This window comes from Sorghum bicolor, chromosome 9 (genome assembly GCF_000003195.3).
Source record: "Sorghum bicolor cultivar BTx623 chromosome 9, Sorghum_bicolor_NCBIv3, whole genome shotgun sequence".
Classification (NCBI taxonomy): Eukaryota; Viridiplantae; Streptophyta; class Magnoliopsida; order Poales; family Poaceae; genus Sorghum; species Sorghum bicolor.
The window spans coordinates 43,070,625-43,097,360 of NC_012878.2; the positions used below are offsets into that span (position 1 = coordinate 43,070,625).

Below are 26,736 nucleotides of genomic sequence, written 5' to 3' on the forward strand. Positions count from 1 at the left end.
TCCCTAGATCAGCATGTCATTCGTGCATTTGTTCCTGACTATGGAGTTTTTTTTATAAACTTTGTCCATTAGGAATCATGCCTAGAAAGAGATCTCGTGTGCAAAGACAGTTGGATGATTCATCATCCGATGATGATGCTAGTCTTATAGTATCGGCTGCTCAAATTCTTCTGAGTGCTAGCAATGAAAAAGGACCACATGGTGGCTCAGTCAAAGGTCATCGAGTTGTTTTTCGTGACAGACAAGGCGGTCATGACAGGATGTATCAAGATTATTTGGCTGAGAATCCAACATACGGTCCCGAATTATTCCGTAGAAGGTTCTTGCACTTCAATTTCAGATTAGTTGTTTTTTAATCAAATATTATTTGTGTTTCCAAACTTTTATTTTTTTTGGTTCAGGTACAGGATGTCTAGGAATCTTTTCTTACGCATAATGAACGCTGTTGAAGAGCATGATGAGTATTTTGTCTAAAAACAGAATGCTGTGAATGTACTTGGCTTGAGTTGCTGGAATTAACCTGTAATTAAAAGTAAACTAACTGAAACTAAACTACAATGGTACTGTATCAGAAATTAGGAAGCAATGTAGAAGTCAGTAAACTCGCGATGGCAACGAGACTCCTGGGAATCATGTTATTCTGTTTGGTAATACCTTATTTGCAGCTCACTCCTGGGAATTTGGTTCTCGTATTCCTTTGCTGAGAAAAACTACAAACTGTTTGTTGGCAGCACTATCTGCAGTGGACTTCATAATCGGAGCTCTGGTTTATTATTAATGTACCAGGGTTACATTGTTTCAGTAAACATGAGTTGGATTGAGGAAAGCTGGTGCATCCTCCAACCAAATAGCATGCTGCTGTGGAGATTTTGAAAGGCATGCATCTATGATAAAAGAAAATGTGCTTGAGGGTTGATAATGCTAAATCTATCTTCTTGCTGAAGGATTATACTTAGTTATCTCATGCTTCATTTTTACTGATTGATGTGTCCAAACCCTATGTTATCTATGCTATCAAATTTGTGAAACTGGCAAACTGCATATTGTTATAAGCGAATCTGTGCTGATAGAATTACAGTCCTCTGCTAAATGCTCTGTCTCTTTCTGTTCTGTTAAGTTATCCACTGTTAGCTGGTGGTGAAAAGAGCTCATGTTACTGATATTTTAACTGCTCCAAAAGACTTTCAACCTCTGATATACTTAACCTATATGCCTTGAAGAATTTTGGAGACCAAGCAAACAAGCACAGATCCAAGATAGGGTCTACAAATTTCATGTCTACAGCTACAGGGTCATGAGTTCATTGTTTCAGATAATCTGGGAGCTTATTGAGATGATTAGTACACTTTCTGGTCTTATGTTGGCAGTATAAATACTACTGACACAAATCTGATATTTACTTGATAATGGAAACTAGATTCTTCAATCTCTCAAATATTACCATGAGATGATAAAGGCCACTGAATCAGACGGAAACAAATAAACCCCAGATAATCCACATTTTCGACAGCAAGGCTCAGAATTTGGCAGCAGATCAGATTTACTGAACCATTGCTTGTTCCAAATCACAGTTTCAGTGATTGTGGTATGAAAAAAAGTGTGCTACAAGATCAAAGAAGAAAACCAAACTACAGACAGTACAGAGTACACAGAGTACACAGACAACTCAAATATATTGATAAAGGCCACTGAATCAGCTATTTATAATCACAACACTTGGTGAAACCTACTGTCCAGCATTTGCCAATGAGGAGAGAAACTTTTCCCGGTCAATTAAGGATGGACTAATTAGTGCCACTGGGTTAAAAGAGGAGTGACCAAGTTAGCTGTATCCAGCTCATGTGATGGCACTCTTAAGAAAGAAATTGCATGCTAACTTGGTCACGTCTGATTTCGTCGCAACCCAATATACACAGGGGGTTTCGTCGAGGGATGCAGTCCCTGATGAGTCGGAGCTCTGCGATGTATCGTTGCCCCCTGCCCAGCGCCCCGCCCCTGTCCAGCTCCCTCCGCCCCCTGCCCAGCTCCCCTCCATCCCTCGACGCCGCCGCCACATCCGTACGTCGCCTCCTGCCCCCTCCTCCTCCCCCAATTCCGCCCCCTAGCTACGCCCCAAACTGAGACATGGAAGATTTAGGGACATACCTCGTCGAAGGAGGGAAGATCGCCGGAGACCTGCCGTAGGAGACACGAGATCGACGATGTCAGGGAAATCTCCGACCCACGCGGGAACGAAACCAGAATGCCGCGAGCGCCGATGGCGAATGCTTTCCGCGCGCGGAAAGCTACACGCGCGGCTCCACAATTTGGCAAACGCCCAGATTTAGCAAATAGGTATAGCAAACTGTTGGAGATTGTTTTGTTGCATTTTTTGCCAAATTTTTTGGATGGCAAGTCATTTGGCCAATTGTTGGAGATGCTCTTAGGACTTGGTCTCTCTCCTAGGTTACGGAGTAGTAGATCTTATTTTTAATTATTACCGACCTATTTAGGCCAATTTAATTTGCAGCCATATTTACAGCTTCAGGCATAATTTTTTGCTCCTCCTTTGGCTGCTTAGAGCAACTCCAACAGATATACTATCCATGGTATGTAGGCTATTTTTATATTTTTAAACCAAAAATTAAAGTCCAACAGGTGTGCTATTTAGTTTGCTAAAATAGCAAGTTTGGTATCCCTAAACTTTCGCTTGTCATATATAGCATGTCGTCATCACTAGCTATTCTATACAAAGGCTATTGTGAAACTTTATGTTTTGAGTGAATTTTTTATTTTACATAATGGCTAAATCTTGTAGTTTAGAACATAATTTTACCTAGTCTCTTGGAGATGCTCTTATGAGTTGCTAATTCGGATATTCTGGCCCTCTAGACACCTGAGTTTCTATAAAAAGCTAGGTGATCTCAGCTTATAAAGACAATGTCGATTTGTTAATTTGAGATCGAGACAGGTAATAATAATTGAGTTATACGCACTGTCGCCTTCCATCCATCGTGGTATTACCAAAAAAAAACAGCAATATATAAAAGATGCGGAAAAGTGGAGCGTCAGGGAATCATTAGAAAAGGGAGGACACAGTCACAGTTCCTTGTGCACCTCCCATTCATTACTTTTAATTTTCTTTCCCCGTCTTTGCATCAAAGAATCGGATTTGTTGTTGCCTGTTGCAATCTTGCTTGTGATTTGTGAAGATCAGATTCTCTCCTAGTTGCAATTATCGAGTGATTGGTCGGGACAGCCAATATAGGAGTCAACTCTGTTTTGCCATGGAATGACTGGGAATATGAAGTCCACTAGAGAGGATTTAGCGCCTTTTTTTTTTTTGGTACATGACGTGTCTATCGACATCAAAACGTCTATGATGTCTATCAATCTCAATATTTGCTGATTAAATTCAGTTTTTCGAAGGTGCTCATAGAGATATGATATGTGTGTATGTGTTCATAGAGGTAAGTGTACGCTTGTGTATGTGAGTATTTATGTTTGTAACTAGGTCTTGAAAATGAAATCTAAGTCTTTGAGAATGATACTCTAAGATATATATATATATATATATATATATATATATATTCTTTTACAAGCGCGTGTAATTACTCTCATCTCTATATCTCTAGATTTAAGGTGTATATGACCGGACGAAATGTATATAGACAAAGTATATGATCATACTAGACCATCTAGAGTGATATGTATGTTAAGTATGCATACATACATAGAGTATATGGTTATACTTATTGTATATAATATAGTAGTGGCATTTTAGTAATATATTTAAAATATAATTTTTTTTGAAAAATTTTCGCGTGGTAAGATCTAGAGTATCTTAATATAAGTATATAAACATACTCAAACCGATAAACAAGTATGAATACATACACAATGTAGTTTATTGAAGATGAGAGTAACTACACGTACGTGTACAAAGGAATTTCCATATATATATATATATATAGTACATCTTTAATAACTAATAACTGTCCAAACTGTCTAAGTATTAAATTTGAAAAAACAGCATTCATGCGTAATTAAAAAAAAGGCTACCCAGCATGGTATTGCACTTAGGCTGTCTCCAATAAGAAACCCATATGGGAACCCAAACCCAAAATAGGTTTCCAACACAATACCTATATCCTCCAACAGAATACCCATACAGAAGACCCATTTTGGATATCAGGAGAGACATAACCCAAATTTGGGTATCCTCTCTCCTCGAGACCCATTTGCAGAAAGTGTTGTCTTTTAGGTCTTGTTGTTGGAGAAGACTAAAAATAGGTATGGAACCTTTTACCTGTAGCGCTACCCAAAGGACAAATAGGTCTTGTATTTTGGGTGACGATTGTTGGAGATAGTCTTACTTCACTTGTACATAGTTGTCCAGTCAAATTACTCCTAGATGATAGAGACGTACCAGTGTCTAGCAGAGTTTGTGAGTGCAAAACATAGGCCGCCTCGGAGTGTTTGGTTCCACGGGACTAAACCCTAGTACATCCAAATTTTGGATACTAATTAAGAGTATTACATATAGACTAACTACAAAACTAATTACATAAATGCAGATGAATATATTAAGTCTAATTAATCAATGATTATCCTATGTGATGCTATAGTAAAAATATGCTAATCATAGATTAATTAAACTTAATAAATTTGGTTCCCAAATTAGCCTCGACTTATGCAATTACTTATATATATAATTAGTTTATATTTAATCCTTTTAATTACTTTCTTGTACCTGAAAGGTTCAACTTTTAGAGTTGTCCTAAGTGTAAATTTTAAAACTTTGATCGAATTTTTAGAAAAAAACGCTAAGATTTATAATACCAAATCAATACCATTAGATTTATCATAAAATATATTTTTATAAAATACACATTTTTTGTCATAGATATTGATATTATTTCTATAAAATTAATTAATTTTTTTAAAAAATTAACTAACACGGAATCCAAAGAATACCATCTAAACATCCGCTGCGACATAAAACAACCCCGAAATTGCTTCTTATCCTCTCCATCTCTATCGTTCCGGATCAGCAGCGACCATGACCACTCCGCGGCGCCGTAGTCCCCACCTCCCTCGCCGGGCCCCATCTCGCCCGCCAATTTCAATTCCACAGCTCCGTCCTGAGCGGCCCATGGTCCACCACGTCACCGGTAAGCGGCGACCAGACATCGCCGCGGACCACTACTACTCCCGCTCCCGCTGCTGGGCCAGGGCCACCTCATTTCATGGGCTCCGGACCGCATGGGAGAGTGACACGGCTACTCTTCCAGCTTCTCCGTTTACACAACAAACACAGCTGCACACGGCGCACGAAACGAGTAGATAGACATCAAGATGACAGTGGGCCACCACCGGTCCCTGATCTCCAGGGCCCCCGCGTTCAGCCGCAGCAGCCTGCAGCACGTGCACGCCGGCGAAGGTGGCGCGGGCTCTGCGGTTGCCACCACACAGGCCACTGACACTGGGCCTCACCAAACTCCCGGACCCATAACCCAGTGCGACGACGACGTCCACATGGCCCCCCACTCCACTCCATCCGTGTGGGTACACCACACCGTACACGGTTCCCTCGCCTCTCCGAGAGGCGCACGAGAAGAAGCTCAGGCGAAGCGCGAGGCAGAGAAGAGGATGCCGTGACGGCGGAAACGAAGAAGCCGAGAGAGGGAGGGAGAAGCGAAGCCTTTACATATACCCGGCCCCGTCCCAATGCCCACGGCTTCCGCCGCATCAGATCCCAAACCCTAACCCTAGTCGGCCGTCCGTCCGTCCGTCCGCGGGTCCGACGCCGCCGCCGGTGACGCGCGCGATCGGGCGCCGACGCCTGCTGACGCGCTGTGTGCCGCGTCCGTGATTCTCTCGCCGCGCAAGGAATCGTTGCAAAGGGGGAGCTCTGTGCCCAATCCAATCCCCTGGCCGCAGCGACGCGCGGCCGCTCGCCCGCGGATCGGGGAGGGGAGGGAGGCAGGAGCGAGATGCCGGGGGACGTCGCGACCTCGCCGGCGCCGGCGCCGCCGTCCGTGTCCTCGTCGTCGCAGAACCACCACCATCACGGCCCCACCACCGCCCGCGGCCTCCTCTGCCACGCCGTCGCCGGCGCCTCCGCTGGTATGTGTGGTTGCTTTTGCGCTGGAACTACCCTATATGCATTTCGGCCTGTGGTTTCCTTCAGTGTTTCGGGGCTTTGGAGGTGATTTGGGGTTTGAGGCGCAGGTGTGGTGGCGGCGACCTTCGTGTGCCCGCTCGATGTCATCAAGACCAGGTTCCAGGTGCACGGCTGGCCCAAGCTTGCCACAGGCACAATTGGAGGTGAGGACTTGCTCCAACGATTCCTTGTCAATTTTGCCTCAGTTTGTTGCTCTTGAGTTAGAGACACATGCAAACCTGTCTGGAATAGCGAGCTTGCCCTGGTGTTGTTGAATTGTGCTGAGGAGGGGTGCATAGGCTTGGAAGAATGGAATATTTGCATGGGAAGAGGGGTGCATTGTAGTCGACCTGTGTGAATGTTGTGCTTGGTTTGGCCTGTGATGTCATGTGGACAATTTGAGATTCAGAGAGGTCAGAGAAAATCTGCTTAGTATGGGGAAACTGCTTAAGTTTACACTTGTGGTGTCTCTTGGTGACCTGGACCTTCCAAGATTCAGGGAATTGTGAGAGAATCTTTTGGTAACTGAGGATCCACATTTAGGTTTTGTAACAGTTCGAATCATTTTTTTTGGACGGATATCCTATCCTTAATTGGTTGGTTGTGTAGTTGTCTAACGGTTATTTCTTAGCCCCCTGCATGACTTGAAGTATCAGTGCTTCCATGGGAATGCGACAAGGGGGAGACTGTTTAAATTTATGCTTGTGGTGTCTCTTAGTGACCTGGACCATCCAAGATTCAGGGAATTGTGATAAAATCTATTGGTAACTGAGGATCCACATTTAGGTTTTGTAACGGTTCAAATCAATTTTTTTTGGACGGATGTCTTATCTTTAAGGCTTACTATTGGTTGGTTGTGTAGTTGTCTAATGGTTATTTCTTAGCTCCCTGCATGACTTGAAGTATCAGTGCTTCCATGGGAATGCGACAAGGGGGAGACTGCTTAAGTTTACGCTTGTGTCTCTTGGTGACCTGGACCATCCAAGATTCAGGGAATTGTGAGAGAATCTTTTGGTAACTGAGGATCTGCATTTAGGTTTTGTAACGGTTTGAATCAATTTTTTTGGACGGATGTCTTATCCTTAAGGCTTACTATTGGTTGGTTGTCTAGTTGTCTAACGGTCATTTGTTAGCTCCCTGCATGACTTGAAGTATCAGTGCTTCCATGGGAATGCGACAAGGGGAGGCATCACGTTTGTTGTGCTGTCGTTGTGAATTTACAATGCCATGCATGTTCAAGAATGGAAAAGGCACGCAAACTCTCATTAACAGGGGTTGCACTTGTCGTTTAAGCTTATGTACGTGAAAATGTCAGAGATCGGACAAATATTTGAAGTTTCAAGCAATGCATGCAAGACTAAGTGTCTGTGGGCATGATGTCTATTGTCATTTTCCATTATGAATGTCTTGTTTGCCTTATATGGAGTTTGTTCTTTGGTTATACTTGTAAAACAGAGTATACCTAATATTTCCTAGTCTGGAGTTTTTGAGATTTATATTGAGTTTTACTTGTATTATGTTCTGTAGTTCTCTACAACCAATTCCCAACAAGCATATCATGAATGCAAAAAAAGTTTAAAACTGCCAGAATGTTCTCACACTGGCAGACTATCGCAGACATATGCGCTTTGTGTTGCTTGTTAGTTACTCCCAAATTTGTTGAAGTTTCAAACAATGCACACGAAGCTGTAAGTGTCTCTGGGCACAATATGTCTTATTTTCATTTTCTGTTTTGAATGTCTTGATTGCCATATATGGAGTTAGTTCTTTGGTTATACATGTAAAATAAAGTATTAACTGATATTCCAAGCCTGGTGTTTTTGAGATTACATACAGTTTTGCTTATATTATAGTATGTGTTACTAATACCCAACAAGCATATTGTGAATGCAAAAAGGTTTCAACTGCTATAATGTAACCATGGGTGCTATGAGCACAAATGTTCTCACGCTGGCAGATTATTGCATACATATGTGCTTTGTGTTGGTTGTTACTACCAAACTTGTGATGCTTAGCTCATTATTTCCGCTACATCTGTGTTCTGCACTATAATTGTTTTATCGTTGTGTTAGGAAATGTTTCGAGGTATTACATTTGAATTGTCTTTGAACGTTGAGATTTATTATGTGTTGTGTCGATCAATACTAGGTAGTGTAATTATTGGGAGCTTACAGCAGATTGCTCAACGGGAAGGTTTTCGGGGAATGTATCGTGGCCTCTCCCCAACAGTTCTTGCGCTCTTGCCTAACTGGGCGGTGAGTATTCCCTATATTGTCTGTTTTACTTACCATAGATGCATGCAAAGGTTTCTGCACATAAGAGTACAAATAACAATTAGACCTTTGTAAACATTTTTCTGCACATCTGTGGCTGTGGCAACTAGAAAGTCATTCAGATGCCTATGTTCTTCTATTAGCTTATTGTTCTCTTGTGGAATGCAGGTCTACTTTACTGTGTATGAGCAACTTAAAAGCTTGCTTTCTTCCAATGGTTAGTTCTTTACCCTACATATTACTTATTAGTTCTTTCCAGCATAAATTCTAAGTGGTACCATACATTGATTTTGTAGATGGAAGTCATCAACTTTCTTTAGGGGCTAATGTTGTTGCTGCATCATGTGCTGGAGCTGCAACAACTATTGTAACAAATCCACTTTGGGTTGTGAAGACAAGATTTCAGGTATGCTAAGCTCTGAGAGCATAATCTCATGTAGAAAGTTTTCTGTTTAAGTGTTAATTAATAGGTAATTATTCAAAATTCCCCGGGGGATTCTATTCCCTTTATGATGTTTACTGTAGATTGTACACTTGCTGAACAAGTCCAATCTGAAATGGAACCTCCATGACCCAAGATATGGCTAGCCTGCTGGGTTCATGAAAACATACATATGCTCTTGCGAACCTCCATATAGTTTGCTAAACGGAAACAATGGAAGTGTCTTAGGTATTTAAGATCTGAGGATTAATATTGAAACAGACTCCTATCCAATGCCTATAATTTTAATTGTAGAGTGGCATATGTGGATGCTCCATCAGGAGCCAATAATTTTATTTATTTATTTTTTTTTAAAAAATCTGTCTTTGTTGCCCTAGTATATATGGAAGTTGATGACATATGGAAATCCTGTTAACACATCAATATGTTCCTTTCTATAGACCCAAGGAATAAGAGCCGGGTCAATCCCGTATAAAGGTACACTTGCTGCCTTGAGAAGAATAGCACATGAAGAAGGCATCCGAGGACTATACAGGTAGAATCATGTGGAATGCTGTTTTTTTAAAAAAGCTTTGTTCCTTAATGATTATATGTTCTGATATGCTTGCTGCTATTTTTTTTTTCAAAAGTGGTCTGGTCCCTGCCTTGGCTGGTATCAGCCATGTTGCTATTCAGTTCCCTGCATACGAGAAGATAAAAGCTTATCTGGCTGAGCGAGGTATTACTGTTGGTTTTCTTGTCAATATAATGCTTTGTGATGACCAGCTTGAGTGGCTTGGTTTGACCAACCAATGACTGCCTGTGCCTTAACAGATAATACTACTGTAGAAGCATTGAGTTTTGGTGATGTTGCTGTTGCTTCATCTCTGGCTAAAGTAGCTGCATCAACATTGACATATCCTCATGAGGTACCTAGTCCTTTACATTTGTGATCCTCTAGTAAAATGAATATACAGATCCAAAGAAGAAAATATCCTATGTACATTGTTTGCCTGCTATTATATTATGTAGGACTTCATTGCTCTGATAATTATTACAGGTTGTTCGATCAAGGCTGCAAGACCAGCGAGCACACTCTGATGCCAGATACAAAGGTGTAATAGACTGCATCAGAAAGGTTTATCATAAAGAGGGTGTGGCTGGCTTCTACCGGGGATGTGCCACAAATCTGTTGCGGACGACCCCTGCCGCAGTGATAACTTTCACTAGCTTCGAGATGATCCACAGGTTCCTTATTGATCTATTCCCTGCTGAACCTGAACCGCAAATCCATCCTCTAAAGCATTGACCATACAACACCTGTACCCTATCCATGCTGCCATTGGAGATTAGGACCCCAGTAACCATCCAGCAATGTTGTTACTGTGCCAGATGTCTCTTGTAAAAGAGAGAGAGGTTTTTTCCCGGATATGCGACAGGTAGCTGCCATTCAAATCAAAAGTGAAACAATAGTGTAGGCAGAGCATTAGCATCTCTGTATGTAATAGATTTGTTAGCATGCATTTGGGGGGAGGTATATGTGGCGATGTTGAGTATGTTTTCTTGATGATGATGATGAAAAGAAAAGAATGTTCCGATTCCGACATGAAGGAACGATTGCTATATTCTTTTTCACACCAGTTGTGAATCCGTGATTCTCGACCCTATAATAATATCTTGTGGCAATTTGCCGGAGTATGTGATAAATCGGCTTGACTTCTGGCTAGTGATAATAATGATTTTCTGGGCCGTTGCTGGGCTGTAGCAGGTTAATTCTTAAGCTTTTTCAGCCTGTTCGCTTGAGTTTCGCTTGAGTTTATCTACTGAATTTGGTAGTCATTAAGTAGTGTACTTTCAGAGAATTTGTAACCTATTTTTAATGTTTTAAAAATAACTTTGGAAAATATTATTAAATCTAATCTTTTGATCGTGCCAAACGTGCTAGCGCCATAGGAGCATATGCTGTCGCAGTGTGCCACGCCAGGCAAAAGAAAGGTACTGCAGCCATGAATTATTTCAATTAATTATAGAAAAACATAAATTTAAAAACATAGATTTAAAGTTATATTCTAATTAATTATAGAAAAACATATATTTAAAAATATAGATTTAAAGTTAGGCCTTATTTATAGTTCATCTAAAAACCAAAAATTTTTCAAGATTCTCCGTCATATCGAATCTTACGGCATATATATAGAGCATTAAATATAGATGAAAATAAAAACTAATTGCACAGTTTGTCATGTAAATCGTGAGACGAATCTTTTAAGCCTAGTTATTTTATAATTAGATAATATTTGTCAAATAAAAACGAAAGTCTTACAATGTCCGAATCCAAAAAATTTTTTGCATCTAAACAAGACCTTATAGTAAAACTTTGTACGAAAGCATAATATATTAGAGCGACTCCAGCCCACCTCCTAAACAAGTCCCTATTCTAAATCTAGGGACTTAATAAAAAAAAGCAACTCCAACCCACATTCTACTTGGGCTCCCATTTTCTATGATCTCCCAAATTATAGTTTCAGCCCTCAGAACCCCCTATCCAGTGGGTCCCATCCACTTTTCTCTCTCCACCTATAAATCAAGACAAGAATTACAAATGATGAAGTTGATGTAGGATTTGTCAATGACAGGTGGATCTTATGAGATAAGGACTTGGTCTATTTTATTCGCAAAAAAAAAGACTTGGTCTATTTTTTCTGGAGTTGGATCTTAATTTGAGGATGCACGGGTGTGCATGCATTAAGGCACCCGTCCGCACACTCCAATTAAGGAAATTCTAGGCACCGGTCCGCACACTCCAATTAAGAAAATTCCGTCCTAGACATGCAGGGAAAGTAGCGGGGTGAGCGCGAGCAAGCGCGCTTCTTGGTCCCTCCAAAGGAAGGCGCATGGCTCGCCTAGAACATTCCCCTCTCCTCTATTTGCTTTGCCCTTTCAATCACATAAAACAATGAAGCTTTGGTCCACCGCTGCCAACACAACAATTACGTATGAGTATGCAATAATCTGATACTATCGGTACTGCAGATAATCAGCTTTAATCTTTCTAGCAAGGTAATGTATCACATTATATTGAGAGACACGGACAACCCAATTCAATTAGCCTTTTTCACCTCCATGTCATACTTGCAAGGATCAATCAACAAAATTAGCCTTTGTCAAGAAGTGACCAAGGAGTAAGAAACTTGTGAATGTAACTTCATCAAAAGGGTTGCCATATTTTTTAAAAAAGAGAAAGAGGAGTTGGCCTTCTATATGTACTTCACTTCGCTATACAGTAAGAACTGATTGTTAAGTTTCAAGTAATAGATTACAAGTCAATACACTACTTTCAAACATCTAGTGTCAAGACACTACTTTCAAACACCCACTGCCTGGCCATCCCGGGCGCGGTAGGCTGGACTCATCACCAAAGTTCAAAAGAAAATTTTCTTTATATCAAAGATCAACTCTATAATTTGCTAGCTAAATAATTTTGTATAATAAAAATCACATGGGCCCCAGTCTATTTTATCTGGCGCACATACATATCAAAATTCAAACTTTAACCAATAATTAGACTAATAATTTTTAACTATTATAATATAAACTATTATAAAATAGACAGAAGAGTGTATTAAAAAGTCAAGCAAAGGCGCGTGGACAACATCTCACTTTCCACCGAACTTTTGTGTTTTGTGGAAAACATGCAAAGAGTGGACCAGTTTACCGGTCAATCTGAAATTCTCAAATAGGGATTCTCCTTGTTTGAAGGAGAAGAAAAGGGTAAAACCGTTGGTCATATTTTCACATCGAGGGGCTAGACGGAACGGAAGTGAGCGAGACAGCAACATGAAAGCAAAATGCATTGCTGCCAAGTTGCGAGCTTAAATTCCTGCCCTGACCAAACCTACTGCCCCGTTCTCCACGGCCTTCTCTACGCCACTCGTTGCGCCTACTTTTGAATGCTTGTTTGTCTGCCGTTGTTGACGTCAACTGCTGTACATTTAATCATGGAAAACGCCGTTGATCAACTTAATTAGGCGCCATCTCATTTGGGCGAGAGAAAACGTCATATTCTCAATGACTTGAACGAATTGAACGTTCAAACTTTACTTTCATATACTCCCTCTGTCCCATAATTATAGTCGTTATAGGTTTGAGTCCAAAACCCAAGGCAGGAGGTAAAATACAGGAATATCCCTATGCATTGAGAAGACATGCTGCAAACTGAGATGAAAAGCATTCATATGAATGCTTTTGCATTAAAAACTACTACAACCAACACGCTTCGGCTTGCCGCATTCCATGCACCGGTATTTTTTATCCTTAAACAAAATGAACAAGAAACAAATTGTGGAGACAACGACACGATGGATGGACAGGTTCCGTACTTCGATAGCTGAGACTCACACCTAAGGCTAAAACGACATTTATTGGGGACATATTTTGAATCTTACAACGACAATTATAATGGAACGGAGGGAGTATGTATTGATCGTATGAGTTCATTATGATGCTATAAAGCTAAGTGGCACTTCTCCTAATCTACTTCCTCCCTTCCAAACTTCAAATCGTTTTGGTTTTACTTGGTTCTTTATTGTATATTTAGATACACACTGTCTAAATAAATATTAAAAACTATGAACTTACAAAAATAAAAAGCAACTTATAATTTAGAATAGAGGAGTATCTTGGTTCCCTCTGTTTTAATAATTACTCCCCCTATTCTAAACTGTAAGTCATTATCAGGTACTCCATCCATCTCAAATTGTAAGTCATTTGACTTTTTTTACCCCAAGTTTGACCACTCGTCTTATTCAAAAAATTTATGCAAATATAGTCAAATTTAAGTCATTCTTGAAGAACTTTTATTAATAAACCAATACACAACAAAAAAAAGTAATATTTTGTACAAAACTTTGAATAAGACGAGTGGTCAAACTTGATATTAAAAAAGTCAAACGACTTATAATTTGGAATGGATTGAGTACATACTAGCTTTTACTATGTATCACATACACATTATGTTTAGATAATAACTGGTAAACGCTATGCATATGTATCTAATAAAAACCAGCACGGTTGATAATTTAGAACTGATGGAGTATATATATGAGCTTAACTGATTCTATCTAAACATCAGGAAGTATAAAAAAAACAGATTAAATATTTCATTGCACTTTCAACCGGAAATATCGTTATTACAGCTAGAAAAAGGAAAAACAATCAAAGAATAAAGAAAATAAACGACAGACGACAACCAGTTTGACTCAATCCGGACATGTTAGGCAGTCTTACACACGGCACAATTTAAACCCCTTCTAGTCTTCTTCTGCTTATAATACTTGTCTAATCTAAGCTTTCCATCGTTAACTCCAGCACAAGTAAGACAGCAGTCTTAAGCTTAAGTCCAGCAGCATCAGCAATTCAGCATCTTCTATCCATGGCTTCCGTCCTCCACGCACAGCTTCCAGCTTTCGTCTTCTCCCTGTCCCTTCTCCTCTCCTCTGCACTTGGTACGGTGACCATGGTGGTATATCGTATCGTATCCTAGCATATACAAAGCACGGCCGGCCGGCGTCTGCGTGCTCTGACGACGATGGCTGTTTTGTTTGCACGATTTCGTGACAGGGGCGAGCTCGAGGGTGGTGTGCGAGCAGCTGACGGCGGAGCTGTGCGCGTTCGCCGTGTCGTCCACGTCGCGGCGGTGCGTGCTGGAGAACACGCACTGCGCGGGGCGGGCGACGGAGTACCAGTGCCGGACGTCGGAGGTGGTGGTCGAGGACGGCCGGCTGTCGGGGCTGGTGGAGACCGACGGCTGCGTGCGCGCGTGCGGCGTCGACCGCGCTACCGTCGGCATCTCCTCCGACTCCCTCCTCGACCCCCGCGTCGCCGGCGCGGTTTGCTCACCGGCCTGCCTCCGGGGATGCCCCAACATCGTCGACCTCTACTCCAACCTCGCCGCCGGAGAGGGTAAGCAGGCACACTCAATCGTCACAAAACACTTGCTCTTAGGTAGAGCCGCTAATCATGCGAAACTAAGGCCTTGTTTAGTTAATTTTTTTTTTTGCAAAATTTATCAGATTTTCCGTCACATCGAATCTTTAGATACATGAGTATTAAATATAGACGAAAATAAAAACTAATTGCACAGTTTGGTCAGAATTAACGAGACGAATCTTTTGGGTCTAGTTAGTCCATGATTCGACAATATTTGTCAAATATAAACAAAATGCTGCAGTGTCGATTTTCCAAAATTTTTTGGAACTAAACAAGACCTAATTCTATACAAACAAAAAACTTTCTGCAAATCTGGCTATAAAATTTCATTGAAACTTTCTTTTCATGTCTCATCAAATAAGTCAGTTTTGGTCATGAAGTTTTATACTAAAGATATTTCTAAAGATAATAAAAATATCTTAAGCTCAAATATAAAGCTTTAATTTTTATTCTGTAATTAATAATAAATATGGTAATTTACACTACTACAACAATCTTTAAGGAGGTGGGCGTTTTAGAATTTTGGAGGTGGGAAAACAACCCCCTCTATTTAAAGGTATGCACAAACCACGGAGTCGGACGCTTTGCCCGTCTCGGTTAATCAATTAGAAAAAAGAAAACCCGTTGATGAGCCCACTAAGCCCATCTACAGGCCCGGCGAGCCTATCCACATGCCGTCACCGCCGTCGCTTGCCGGTGCTTGCATCCTCGTTGGACCGTGCGCACCGCTAGATCCGGCCTCCCACCCATGGGGATCTGGCCACACGCCGCTAGGTCGGGCCGCTTGCCGCCGCCCACCGCCGCATCCGCCTCGATCTGTCATCCAAGCTCGTGGATCTTGCCTCGATCTGCCTCGATCCACCATCAAAGCTTGTGGATCATGCCTCGATCCTCCAGAATCTGCCTCAATCTGCCGCCGAGTTGCACGATCCCCACCACTGGAGGGTGAGGGACACTGCGAGGACGAAAGACGAACATTGCTCGATCGGGAGATCGCGAGGAGAGGGCGATCTCGAGGAGGGAGAGGGAGGTTGCAAGGAGAGGGAGGTCCCAGAGGGAGAGGGAGGGAGGAGGGGGTGCTGTTGGGGCTCAGTCTCAAGGAGAGGGAGTCGTGAGGGAGAGGAAGGGGCGTCGCTCAGTGTCGCTGTCGAAGGTGAGGGAGTCGTTAGTGGCGGCATGCGAGGGGAAGGGCACCACTCGGCTCAGTCTCAAAAACATGATTGAACAAGAAACCCTAAGTTGATGTATTTATATTCAAAGATAATTATTGGGCCTCGCCTGGGTCTATTGGGCCCCGACATTTTTGGAGGCAAGCATTATAGTGTGCCCGTCTCTAGAAAATTTCTTATGGAGGCAGATGGTTTTAGACAACCAACACCTCCGAAAATAGATTCTTTTTTAAGATTTGCCTTAAAGTGACCGCCTCCGTAAATTAATTTTTAGAGGCGGGTATTTTTTGACGGTCTCTCTAAATCAATTTATGAGACAAACAAAAGTGACTGTCTCCGTAAACAAAAATGCCCATCTCCGTTAACCATCCTGTATTTTCTGAGGCGATTAAATTTTTTGACCGCCTCCGTTAATTAAAGTGCAACGCCACATAAAATCAATCCTGTAGTAGTGTTATTTTTCTTTAATATAATGTTTCCTGGCTTTTAGAAAATATGATATGAGTCTCACAAAGCATACCTACCTTATAAATGTCCATACACACATGCACACACTTAACTCTATATGAGCACATATGAGATATTGAATAGGGTGATGGAGACTGACAAAACCACTTTAAGAAAATTGCTATTAATCGTACAACTCAACCAGTGGTGCCACTTGTTTGTAGAGTACTTCCTCCGCCCTAAAAAATTTGATGTTTTAAGATACTGTGGATAGATTAGTGCTCAACAAAAAGTGGACCATGCTAGTTAAGGTCTTGTTTGGACTTTGGATGCACTTGTGATCCACCTTGATCTATATTTGTTGGAGTGGATCAACACACGGATGAGGTGGTTACAAGCCCTAAAAGAAATGTATGGAGACATACAAATCACAACCTAAAGCTAATATACATGTGCCTAATATATTGTTCAAGATCTAGAACATCAAGTTTTTTGAGGTAGAATCCTATAACATCAAATTTTCTAGGATGAAAAGAGTAAGTCTAAACAAATATGAGCACAAGTTTAGAACTTAACTTTGGTGAACATGTTACTCCACAAGATCGAGATGATCTAACGAATAGTGTGTTAGTATAGTTTTCTTTTGACCTATCTTTTTTTTTCGCGAGTGGGTTGAACCCGTATTTCATTAAGAGGTCTTTTGACCTATCTTACAATGTGTAACTGACAGCCGAGTATATACTTGATTAGTTAGAATTATAACGGAGGATGATAATCCATCAGGTTCTGTTTGGTAAAAAGTGTACAGAAAAAAGAAACATGTTGGTTTTTCTTTATTACTTATTTTATAGGTTGTAGAGCTGCATCTTTCAAAGTCAAAAGATGATTATATAGAACAGTAAAAAACATAATGTTATTTTATTTTATTTTAGATGTAGTTTTACATTAATTTAACCTCTGCATGATCGAGGCATGTGCATACATAGCCATCCTTTAGGACAGAATAATAACATAAAAACTAAGAAAACCATTCCAATCCACTCGTCACATACAACTGAAACCACCGTCGGTTTGTTTGATTCGAGCAAGGCAGTCAGGGATGAGGACTTTTATTTATGTAATTATGATTGGAATCAAAGTAGTAAGAAATTGGCCCTAGCCGATCTTGGGGACCTCTGCCACGTTGCCGGCCTCGTTGAAGAAGACGCGGACGCGCTTGTTGTTGAATTCAGTGGTCACGAAGGTGCCGTAGGCCAGAGCAACCACCTGGACGTCCCGGCGGTCGGCCAGAATCTTGTGCTTGGCCACCTCGGCCGGCAGCCCCTTCACCTCCGGCCACGCCGACTTCTCGCTGCTATCGCTCATGGCCGCTGATTCAACTAGCGCGGTCCAACCAACACAGAGAGCGCGCGCGTGGTTTGCCTGCGGCCGAAGCTTGGTATTTATAGGTCAGGCGCCCGCTTCCCTTTGCTTGTCTACTTTTCTACGAGTTAATGGCATTTTTTTTTCATAATAAATCAGCGGACAGTACTTTCAGACATGACTAGACATGACTTTACAAGTGAACAGACTTTGCACGAACTGATCAGCCAGAGGCATCTTGATCTCAGGCTGGATGCCTTGGCCTTGCACGAACCGATCAGCCAGAGGCATCTTGATCTCACACTGGATGCCTTGCGTCATCTATTTGGCTTCAATTCAAGCTGACATTTGGTGCAAGCAAACAAACCCTCGGTTCTTTCGCTCGTTGTGCTCATTGTGGGTGTCGGATGCTTCGGCCGGCCTTGGACCAACTCTGTGTCCACGGCATGCGAGTTAAATTCTAGCGAAGATTGGCCGGCGCCGGGCGCTGGCTTTGCGCAAAGTTCCGCACCGATGTAAACGGCGGATTTATTTCTTTGTAGGATTGGCACATATGGATATTGAAAGGATTCCACAATTTTTTGAAGTTACTGTTTGTCTAGAGGCTTTCATTAGTTTTTGTTCATGGGAGCAGGGTCGTTCTGATGCTCTGTTTCGACGAGAGCACACAGGATAGTCATCACGCATTCACGCTCTACAAAATACTCCACGTGTCCTGAAACTTATAAGGAATCTAAATTTACCATAGTTCAAACTGTGGCCAAACTATATTTCACGAACGTTTAGTGAAAACGAAAGTAGCGGTCAATTTCCGACAGCCATTCTCTTTTCTTTTTAGAAAAGTACATATGTTACTTTCTATTTTTGGATAGAACATGAAATCGTTTCTTTTTCTCTTTTGAGGCATTCAATTCTCTTTTCACTTTCTTTTGCTGGATCACCCACCCTTTAATTTTTTTATTTTTTTAAGAAGCATGTGCTCATAACTTATAAAATGGAACTAAAAAGCATATCTTTCACGATAAACTTAACAGTACTAACTTAGAAGTGCTTCTAGACAACATAATTTCGAGAAATAACTCAATATTGCTAACTTAGTCATTCTCTAAAAGTTATAGGATAACTTATGTACATAAGTTTACTCCCACTCTTTCAAATTATAAGGCATATTGACTTTTCTAAAATGAACTTACTATATATCTAGGCACAACTATATATATACACACATAGCAAAATCAATATATGTAGACATTTTATAATTTGGAATAGAGGGAGACATAAGTTACACAATACAACTTATATACATAAGTTACACAACTTATACACTAGTGTATATAGAAAGTTATGTAGTTATTATACACAAACATAAGTTATACAATACAACTTAGCAGAATAGGTTAGCAGCATAACTTAGCAGAATAACTTAGCAATATAACATATATGTTATAAGTTAATATACATAAATTGCTACTAGAAAAATAAAAATCTTCAAAACATATAGAAGTGGGGTCTAGTTTTGTTCGCCTCGTCACGTTGAACACACCGGTATAGACGGAATTAAAAATAGATACATCATTCAAAAGTTATAGTAATTTGAAATAAATATTTTGCTTTTTTTAAGATGACGTCAAAAGCAAAGGGAAAGGGAAGTGGGGGGGGGGGGGGGGGAGGAGGGTGGGCGGCCGACATGCATGTCGGATCGTTCGCTGGATTGAAAACTACTGAACAACCATGAGAATGGAATTGAGCAAACCGGTATACTTCGACTTAGAACAAACTAGAATCCTTTAGACTTGAGGTATTTCATAAAGGAGTAATGGTAAAACTATGGTGAATGAATATTGAAATATTCCCCTGTCCATATATAAATAGTGAGGCTAGGCATATGCAAACAGTAGTATATGTTTTTGAGTAAAATATACAAACTATTACTTTTTTTTGTAGTACTATATACTATAAATGTTGCAATATCCAAATTAAACTAGCTATAAATAAAGCTAAGAATGTTAGCTGGAGCATCTCTAAGAGATTAGCCAAATCATTTTCTAAAGGTATATTTGGCTATTGTTGAAGAAAAAACGTCTCTAAAACAGACTCTTTAAATGACTCTTCAAATTTAGTAGCTCTTCATCCCACCTTATTTGCTCTCTACTTTTGGATAACCTACCTCACTAGCTATCCTTTTATAGAGTTTGTTGGAGTACTCTAATATCTTTTTGTCAAAGCTATTTTAGAGAGTAGCTAAATCAGTAAATTTGGCTAGTCTTTTTGGCTAATCTTTTGGTGATCCTCTTACTGATGTGTTGTTAAAGCTAATTTTGGACACTGATGACACACATCCAGTTGACTATTGAAATGAGAAGCTAGTATTATTTTACAACTTCTGGTGCATAGTAATAGTAATTGGGAACATTCCTGAACTAACTGAAATAAGTATATACGTTTGCAATGGCAGGAGTAGCTTTTTCAGAGTTGTGTGAGGTACACCGTTCGAACCCTCGCCGTGCCCTGGCACAGCTCCAAAGCTCCGGTGAGGCACATGGTACTCCTGCTTCTGCTCCTTCACCAACGGCGCCTCCTTCAGCTTAACCAGATTTTTAGATACATGATGATGTTATCAATTTATAGATAAATATATTTATCATCAATGATTGCTTAGAGAGTTGTATTATTGTTACGTGACTTATATTTTAATAATTTCAACATTATTTTTGCTTCTCAGATTATGCTTCTATCTGCACATTCTACTGATTTTTTCTCATCTAACAGATACTACCACATACATGATTTTCAGTCGTGCATCAATGATTTGCAAACTCAGACCGACCCCGCCTTTGTTGCAAAGGTCTGTGAAAATCACAGATTCACATAGACAGCTAGTTATACTAACCTAATAAAAAAATTTAGTGACATCATGCATAGAGCACCCCTAGTGTAGCAGGGTTTGGAACCTTTTCACCGTCAAATTCTGAAGAATGCTTTGGCTGAAAAGTTATGGCTAAAAGTACTGTTTGCTGATTTGTTACGAGAGAAAAATACTGGTGAATGATTGACATATTCCGTAGATAAGCTCAAGCGAACAGGTCCATTAATACCCATAAATTGTGGGTACCATAGTGTACTTTCTGCAACCCGGATTTTCCACAATGGCTTGCGGCCGCATCTCTTATCCGTGGTTGGTAGGCTTCTAGATTCGTGCAAGTCAACTACAGCAAACCCTCCTCCTTTCTATTGTTTCCCTTGATTCCGTTCCTGCATCTCTCTCTTTCCTCAACATCTTCTACCTCTGTCTTCTCCCTCTTTCTCACTCCATCTCTCCCGTCCTCACTCTTTCTCTCCCTCAGATCCAACTGTACTTTGTTCCTCTCTCTCTCTCACTCGTAACTCTCTATGTCCCTCTCTTCCTCTCTCTCATTCTCATCCTCTCTCACTCTCTCTCCCTCAGATTCAATGGATGAAGAAGAATATACCGTCCCTGAACAGTCCAACACTACTCTCTCCACTCCTTTGTCTAGTTAATTTTATTACATTTATTTTTCTTAAATCTATTGGCTGGTGCTTTTGATTAGTTTCTAGATCTGCTTTATATCTTTCTTTAGTCCTCTATGATTGATTTAGGCTCTAACCCTACTTCTAGTTTGTACGTGTGGTTGGTTCTTAGTCTGCACCGACGGCTCTTAGATATCCAATATCTTATTCCTCCTCCATTCTCTAACTAATTTCTTTGTTAGAATCCGTATACGGAGATTTGACCCGCACCTGTTGAACCTGAAGCTATGAACCTGACTACAATTTTCTTATACATACAATCCAAATACAAGAATGCATTTTGTAGAAAAAATCATATGCACATTGCACATAAAATAAGGGCAGAAGAATGAGCAATGAAGTGCACAGTTGATTCTCTTAACTTACCTCAAGGGAAGTTTTTTTGTTGTTGAGGGTGGTGACGTTGACCCACTTGGTGGTGATGTGGCTGCTGACATGGCAATGATGCATGCTTGAGGTCTGGTGGGATATGATGTGGTTGTGTGATATCTTGGTGTTGTCAAAGGGTTGGTAGTATGATCTTTCATGTTGGCTTCTCTGAGGGGAACTTTTGATTAAATAATTTTGTGTAGGCTGATGATTAAATAATTTTGATATGCAATTTAATGAAATAACATAGAGAAATCTAAACAAAGCCAAATGACATTCCAACTTATTCGAGGTGGCACATGATTAAATAATTTCAATGTGTAATGTAATTGACTAAGAATTTTTCAAATTAACATTCCAAAAAAATCTAGCTAGAATTTTTTAAAAATATTGTGACTGGTTAATCCATCTTGCACCTAGGGTCTAAACCAATTCAATTCTATGACCAAAGCTCCTTTCTTCTTCCACCGCAGGGCATCGAGCCGCGTTGACCACGAGTTGACCACCCGCCACAGTCGGGACGCATTGAGCAGGGCGGAGAAAGGGCTTCACTGGGTTGGCTTCCTCGTCGCTTTCTTCTTCGTTGGTGACGACCTGGGCTGGCATGAATGGTGGACCTGCCATCGTGGATGACTATTGTTTGTTCTACCTTTTAGCGGTTAGGGTTAGGGTTTGGGGATTTTGGTTCAACGGGGCGGCCGGCACGATAGTGGTTATGGTCGCCGGGCAGAGGCCCGGGCAGCGAGGAGCCCGAGGGAGGTCGGGGTGGCTCGCCGCCCTGCGGCACGCGGTGACGGGTCTTGCAACAACACATCATGTTGCCTTCTCCACTTCCTCCGCTCCGCCGATTTGAGACTCCTGCTACTACTCTACGGCCTCCGACCTACGCTTAGTCCATCCGTCGCCGCCGTTTGAAGCCTCCGCCACCTCCGAACCCACCCCCCTCTTCCTCTGCTGCTACGCCTCTCTGCTTGGAGTTGGTGCTCTGGTCTGCTGTAGTGCTGCTAATCTGATAGGAGTATATCAGTAGATACCTTTGTGTGAATGTGTGGTGTGTGTCTGTCTACCTGATGCTGCCTTTTGCTTAGTCTGAATATGTTGTTGTTACCTCTAGCTCAGATTAGTTTCCAGTTAAGTGCTCTGTTATACATGCGAGGTGTAATATACCTACATGAGCTTTTTATCTAGTAATGATCAACTAGTTCCTTAATCTTTTAGCTTGGCCTGTTATTGTTCATGTATTTTTTGTGAACGGTTTAGCTGTTCATTGTCTATCAATTTGCTTGTTGACTCATAATTTGAATTCAAAATTTTAAATAGCATGGAACTTGAAGATCAACAGGAGGCGTCGCATAGGGTGGTACACTCAAAGAACCAAGGTTGTTCCCAAAGTTCTGCCGTTGGAGATGAGGTATCTTTTGTCTATGTTGGAGCTTTTGTCCTACTCATCTCTGGATTGTAGGAATAGATGTTGCAGCTTTTGTCCTACTCATCTCTAGATTGTAGTAATAGAATATAAATACCAGTAGTTTAGTTGCTTAAGCAAAGTATAAATTGGATAGCTGCTTTATCTCCTGATAAAGCATGTAAAACAACTTCCATGTCCTACTCATCTCTAGATTGTAGTTAGAGAATATAAATAGTAGTAGTTTAGTTGCTTAAGCAAAGTATAAATTGGATAGCAAAAGTACCAACAATGTCCTGTATTTGACCGACCATTGAGTTCATGAGCAGAATTCGTTTAAAAAATGCTTGATTTAATTCGCTGAATTTAATTTTTGTAGCAGGGCGATCGTGGCAACAGGTCTGCCAATGTTTGTTGCAGACCTCGAAGTGTTGCAAATGCAGCCAAATTGCTTACTACTGAGGAGCGTGAAGATGTGAAGAGGGCTGGCTTTGGTGCCTTTTTGGATTTGAAGCTGGAAACACCTTGCAAGCCTAAAGAAGCTCACAATCTGATGAGCGTTTCAGAGCTGAAAGAAGATCATATAGCTATGAGAGTACATCCAGATGTGACTTTGAACTTCAGGCCTGATATCTTAGAGAAGCTGATGAAACTACCACATGCACCTCCAAGCCGGGAAAGTTCACAAGAAAAGATGAAGTACTTGAATACAAAATATTGAGAGAACAACTGGGTGTACTGGAGGGTACATCTATTACCACTAATATGCTATTGTCTAAGCTTAAATCTCTTAAAGGAGCTGAAGCCAAAGTTGTGAGGCTAAGGATATTTTACCTTATACTAATAAGCAGTTATCTGGTCCCAACCATGCAAAATAAAGCCGACAAGTTTGCAGTATATTGCACAAGGGATATAGCCAAGATTGCTGACTATGATTGGTGCTCAATCGTCTATGAGCATTTAAGGAAATTATCAGGACTAGAAAAAATGAGACAAGCAGTACCATTGATGGTTGTATCGTAGCATTGATTGTAAGCATCTACCTGGTTTCATTGTGTCGTTTTTAATTTATTAGAGCCATGTTGTTTGACTTCTGCTGTACATTCTGGTTGACAGGTGTATTTTCTTGACAATTTTCAAACTCCACCTGACATCAATGAGGGCAAGGATCAAATTCCACCTGACATCAATGGGGCAAGGATCAAACTCTGAATCAGGACAAGGATGAAGTTGCAATAATAAACCTATACAATGATGCTCTTGTGCAGAACATGTTTAGCCACATTAAGTTCAAAAACGACATGTTTGTATATAAAAATTTACAGGTAAGTACAAGGCATCTTTCAGCTAAGAAATGGAATGCTCACTATGCCCTTATGTGCATCTGCTTGTGCTTGGAGTTGGTGCTCTTCTCTGCTGTAGTGCTGTTAATGTGATATATAAGTAGACATCTTTGTGTGAATGTGTGGTGTGTGCCTTTTTGCCTGATGCTGCCTTTTGCTTAGCTTTCGTCTGTTGTCTTTCGTTTAATAATTGTGTGCTCCTAGTTAAACTCAGAATCTCTGTGTTGTGCTTGGTCAGTTAGTATAAAACATAGATCAACTAAGGGCTAGGCAGAATCTAGGTGCTGACCCATTGCCCAGCGCCTAGTCCCGTCTAGTCGCCGCCTAGGCGTTGCCTAGCTGAACTATGGTATAAAAATGCCTTGTCTGTTTACTATTCAGCTGAAGGTCACAAAATATCAAGTCAGTTCAGGCCATGATGGGCTCCATTTTTTTCTCGATTTGAGTAATTCTAAGTCATTCTATGAAATTTGCATAGGCCTTGTTTCATTGTGCCGTATATCTAGCACTCAAGTTTGGCACATTCAAGTCAATAAATTCAGACTTTCAGCTAAGGAAGCTTCGCTTTCCTGCTGAAGCTAGCTTTAATAGCTAGCCGAATCATGCCTTAAATCAATAGAGCTAGCCAGTATAGTTTTAGATACTAGTACAGTTTTACATATGCATGGTAGTGCCAGAAGCTCAATAACCAGCATTGGTTCCTCTTTCTGATCCCTGAATCTGGCTAGATTTCAATTTATCTTTTCAGTTGAAAGACAGGGGTTCACATGTTATGGTGAGTCGAGCACAACACAAATAAGCTCTTTGGAATCTCAAGGTGTGCAAAATGAAGGGACTGAAACGAGATTGAGCCATTTGGAAACCTGCTTTTGGCGGTGGAGCAGTATGCACCACCTGCAGTTAAGGAACAAATTAAAGCAGCTGTGAGGCCACAAGAGGAAACAAAGAGGCAACAAGTGAAGCATTTGTATGACAAACATGTTAGGTCCAAGATTAGTTCATATGATGAGAAAAAACTATCTTCTAGATCGACGATTTTGAAATGCATGAAAGATATTTTGTTCAAGCATTCAAGCGAGAAGGGCATTTGCACTCAGATGCAGTTAATGCTCAATTATCCATATGGAATGCTCAATGTCGTGACATCATTTATCTCTTGACATATTCTGCTGTAAGTACATTCATGAAACCAATTTTCTTTGTGCTATGATGGTTTGCCTGTGTTAACAAATCTCTCTTCTAATCTAGGGTGAGTTGGCAAATGGTGGACATTATAAAATCCTTTCATGACAACTTACTAAAGAGATGATAAAACGTGTCAAGCGGGTCGGTTTTTTCTGTCTTGTTATTTTAATAGGTTCAGATTTATTCTAGGATGACCTGTTGGATGCCATGATCACTTTCTTCTTTTTGTAGATTTTTGTGCCTATCTTTTATGAACAGGAGCACTGCTTTTTGGTCGTCACAAACTTTGATGCGGGTTCTCTTGAATATATGGACTCACTGGACCATGGAGACTACTGTGCATATGCACGCAAAGTGGCTGGAAATCTGAGAGAATATCTGTGTAAGCATGGCATTGATGCTAGGACCTAGGGTTTTTCACACATCCCAGTCGCGCAGCAGAAAAACATATAAATCCTCTACTTTGATTTAAAAAAATCTTGCAAAAATCTTGCCAAAATACTTTACTTATGTTGTTGAATTAATCTTGCAGCTATGATTGCGGTTTCCGTATGATGTTACACATGATTTTATATAGGCAGCCTGAAATGTATACTATTGGGGAGGTTAGTAAGTACTATGTCTTGTGTTTTACTTAGATTTGTAAATGCCAAATAAGTTCTTAGGTTTTCCTTAACAAATACAGGAAATGGTCTTAGAGTACCGCATGGAATTTGCGGTCGAGCTAATATATAGTCCATCAAACATCATGAGGCCCACCACATCAAGAACAAACAGATCTATTGATAAGAAATGCAAAGAATTCAGTGATGATGCTTCAACTTTTGCAAACTCTCTAGTAAACATAGTGATGGAAGATTCTCCAAGGCTAGTGAGGCAAAGAGGGAGAACAGATGGCAATGGCAAGGGAGCTGGCCAAAGGAAGGCAAGAACCCGAGAATTAGATGATGAGCCGCTGCAACATTGAGTTACCAGTGAATTAGGTGATGATGTGCTGCTAAAACATCTTGTTGACACCGTTTTTGGGACACAAATCGGGATATTCAGTGGGGCTTGAATCGGCAGTCAGAGAGGTGATGT

The 26,736-nt window shown here is 40.8% G+C and overlaps 2 protein-coding genes across 3 annotated transcripts; both read left to right on the forward strand.

Annotated features, from left to right (window-relative positions):
- Positions 5,526-10,546, forward strand: LOC8061899 (nicotinamide adenine dinucleotide transporter 1, chloroplastic). 2 transcript variants are annotated; one of them, XM_002439587.2, is made up of 9 exons: positions 5,526-6,108; positions 6,214-6,309; positions 8,294-8,400; positions 8,587-8,635; positions 8,715-8,824; positions 9,301-9,395; positions 9,490-9,578; positions 9,674-9,768; positions 9,900-10,546. In XM_002439587.2, the coding sequence occupies exons 1-9, from the start codon at positions 5,976-5,978 to the stop codon at positions 10,146-10,148; spliced, it is 1,023 nt and encodes a 340-aa protein (XP_002439632.1). In that variant the 5' UTR covers positions 5,526-5,975; the 3' UTR covers positions 10,149-10,546. The 2 variants fall into 2 exon arrangements, with proteins under 2 accessions (XP_002439632.1, XP_021303651.1); XM_021447976.1 differs by lacking the exon at positions 5,526-6,108 and adding an exon at positions 7,030-7,443.
- LOC8061900 lies at positions 14,135-20,526 on the forward strand. Its single transcript, XM_002439588.2, has 3 exons — positions 14,135-14,343; positions 14,459-14,800; positions 20,261-20,526. The coding sequence occupies exons 1-3, from the start codon at positions 14,271-14,273 to the stop codon at positions 20,392-20,394; spliced, it is 549 nt and encodes a 182-aa protein (XP_002439633.1). The 5' UTR covers positions 14,135-14,270; the 3' UTR covers positions 20,395-20,526.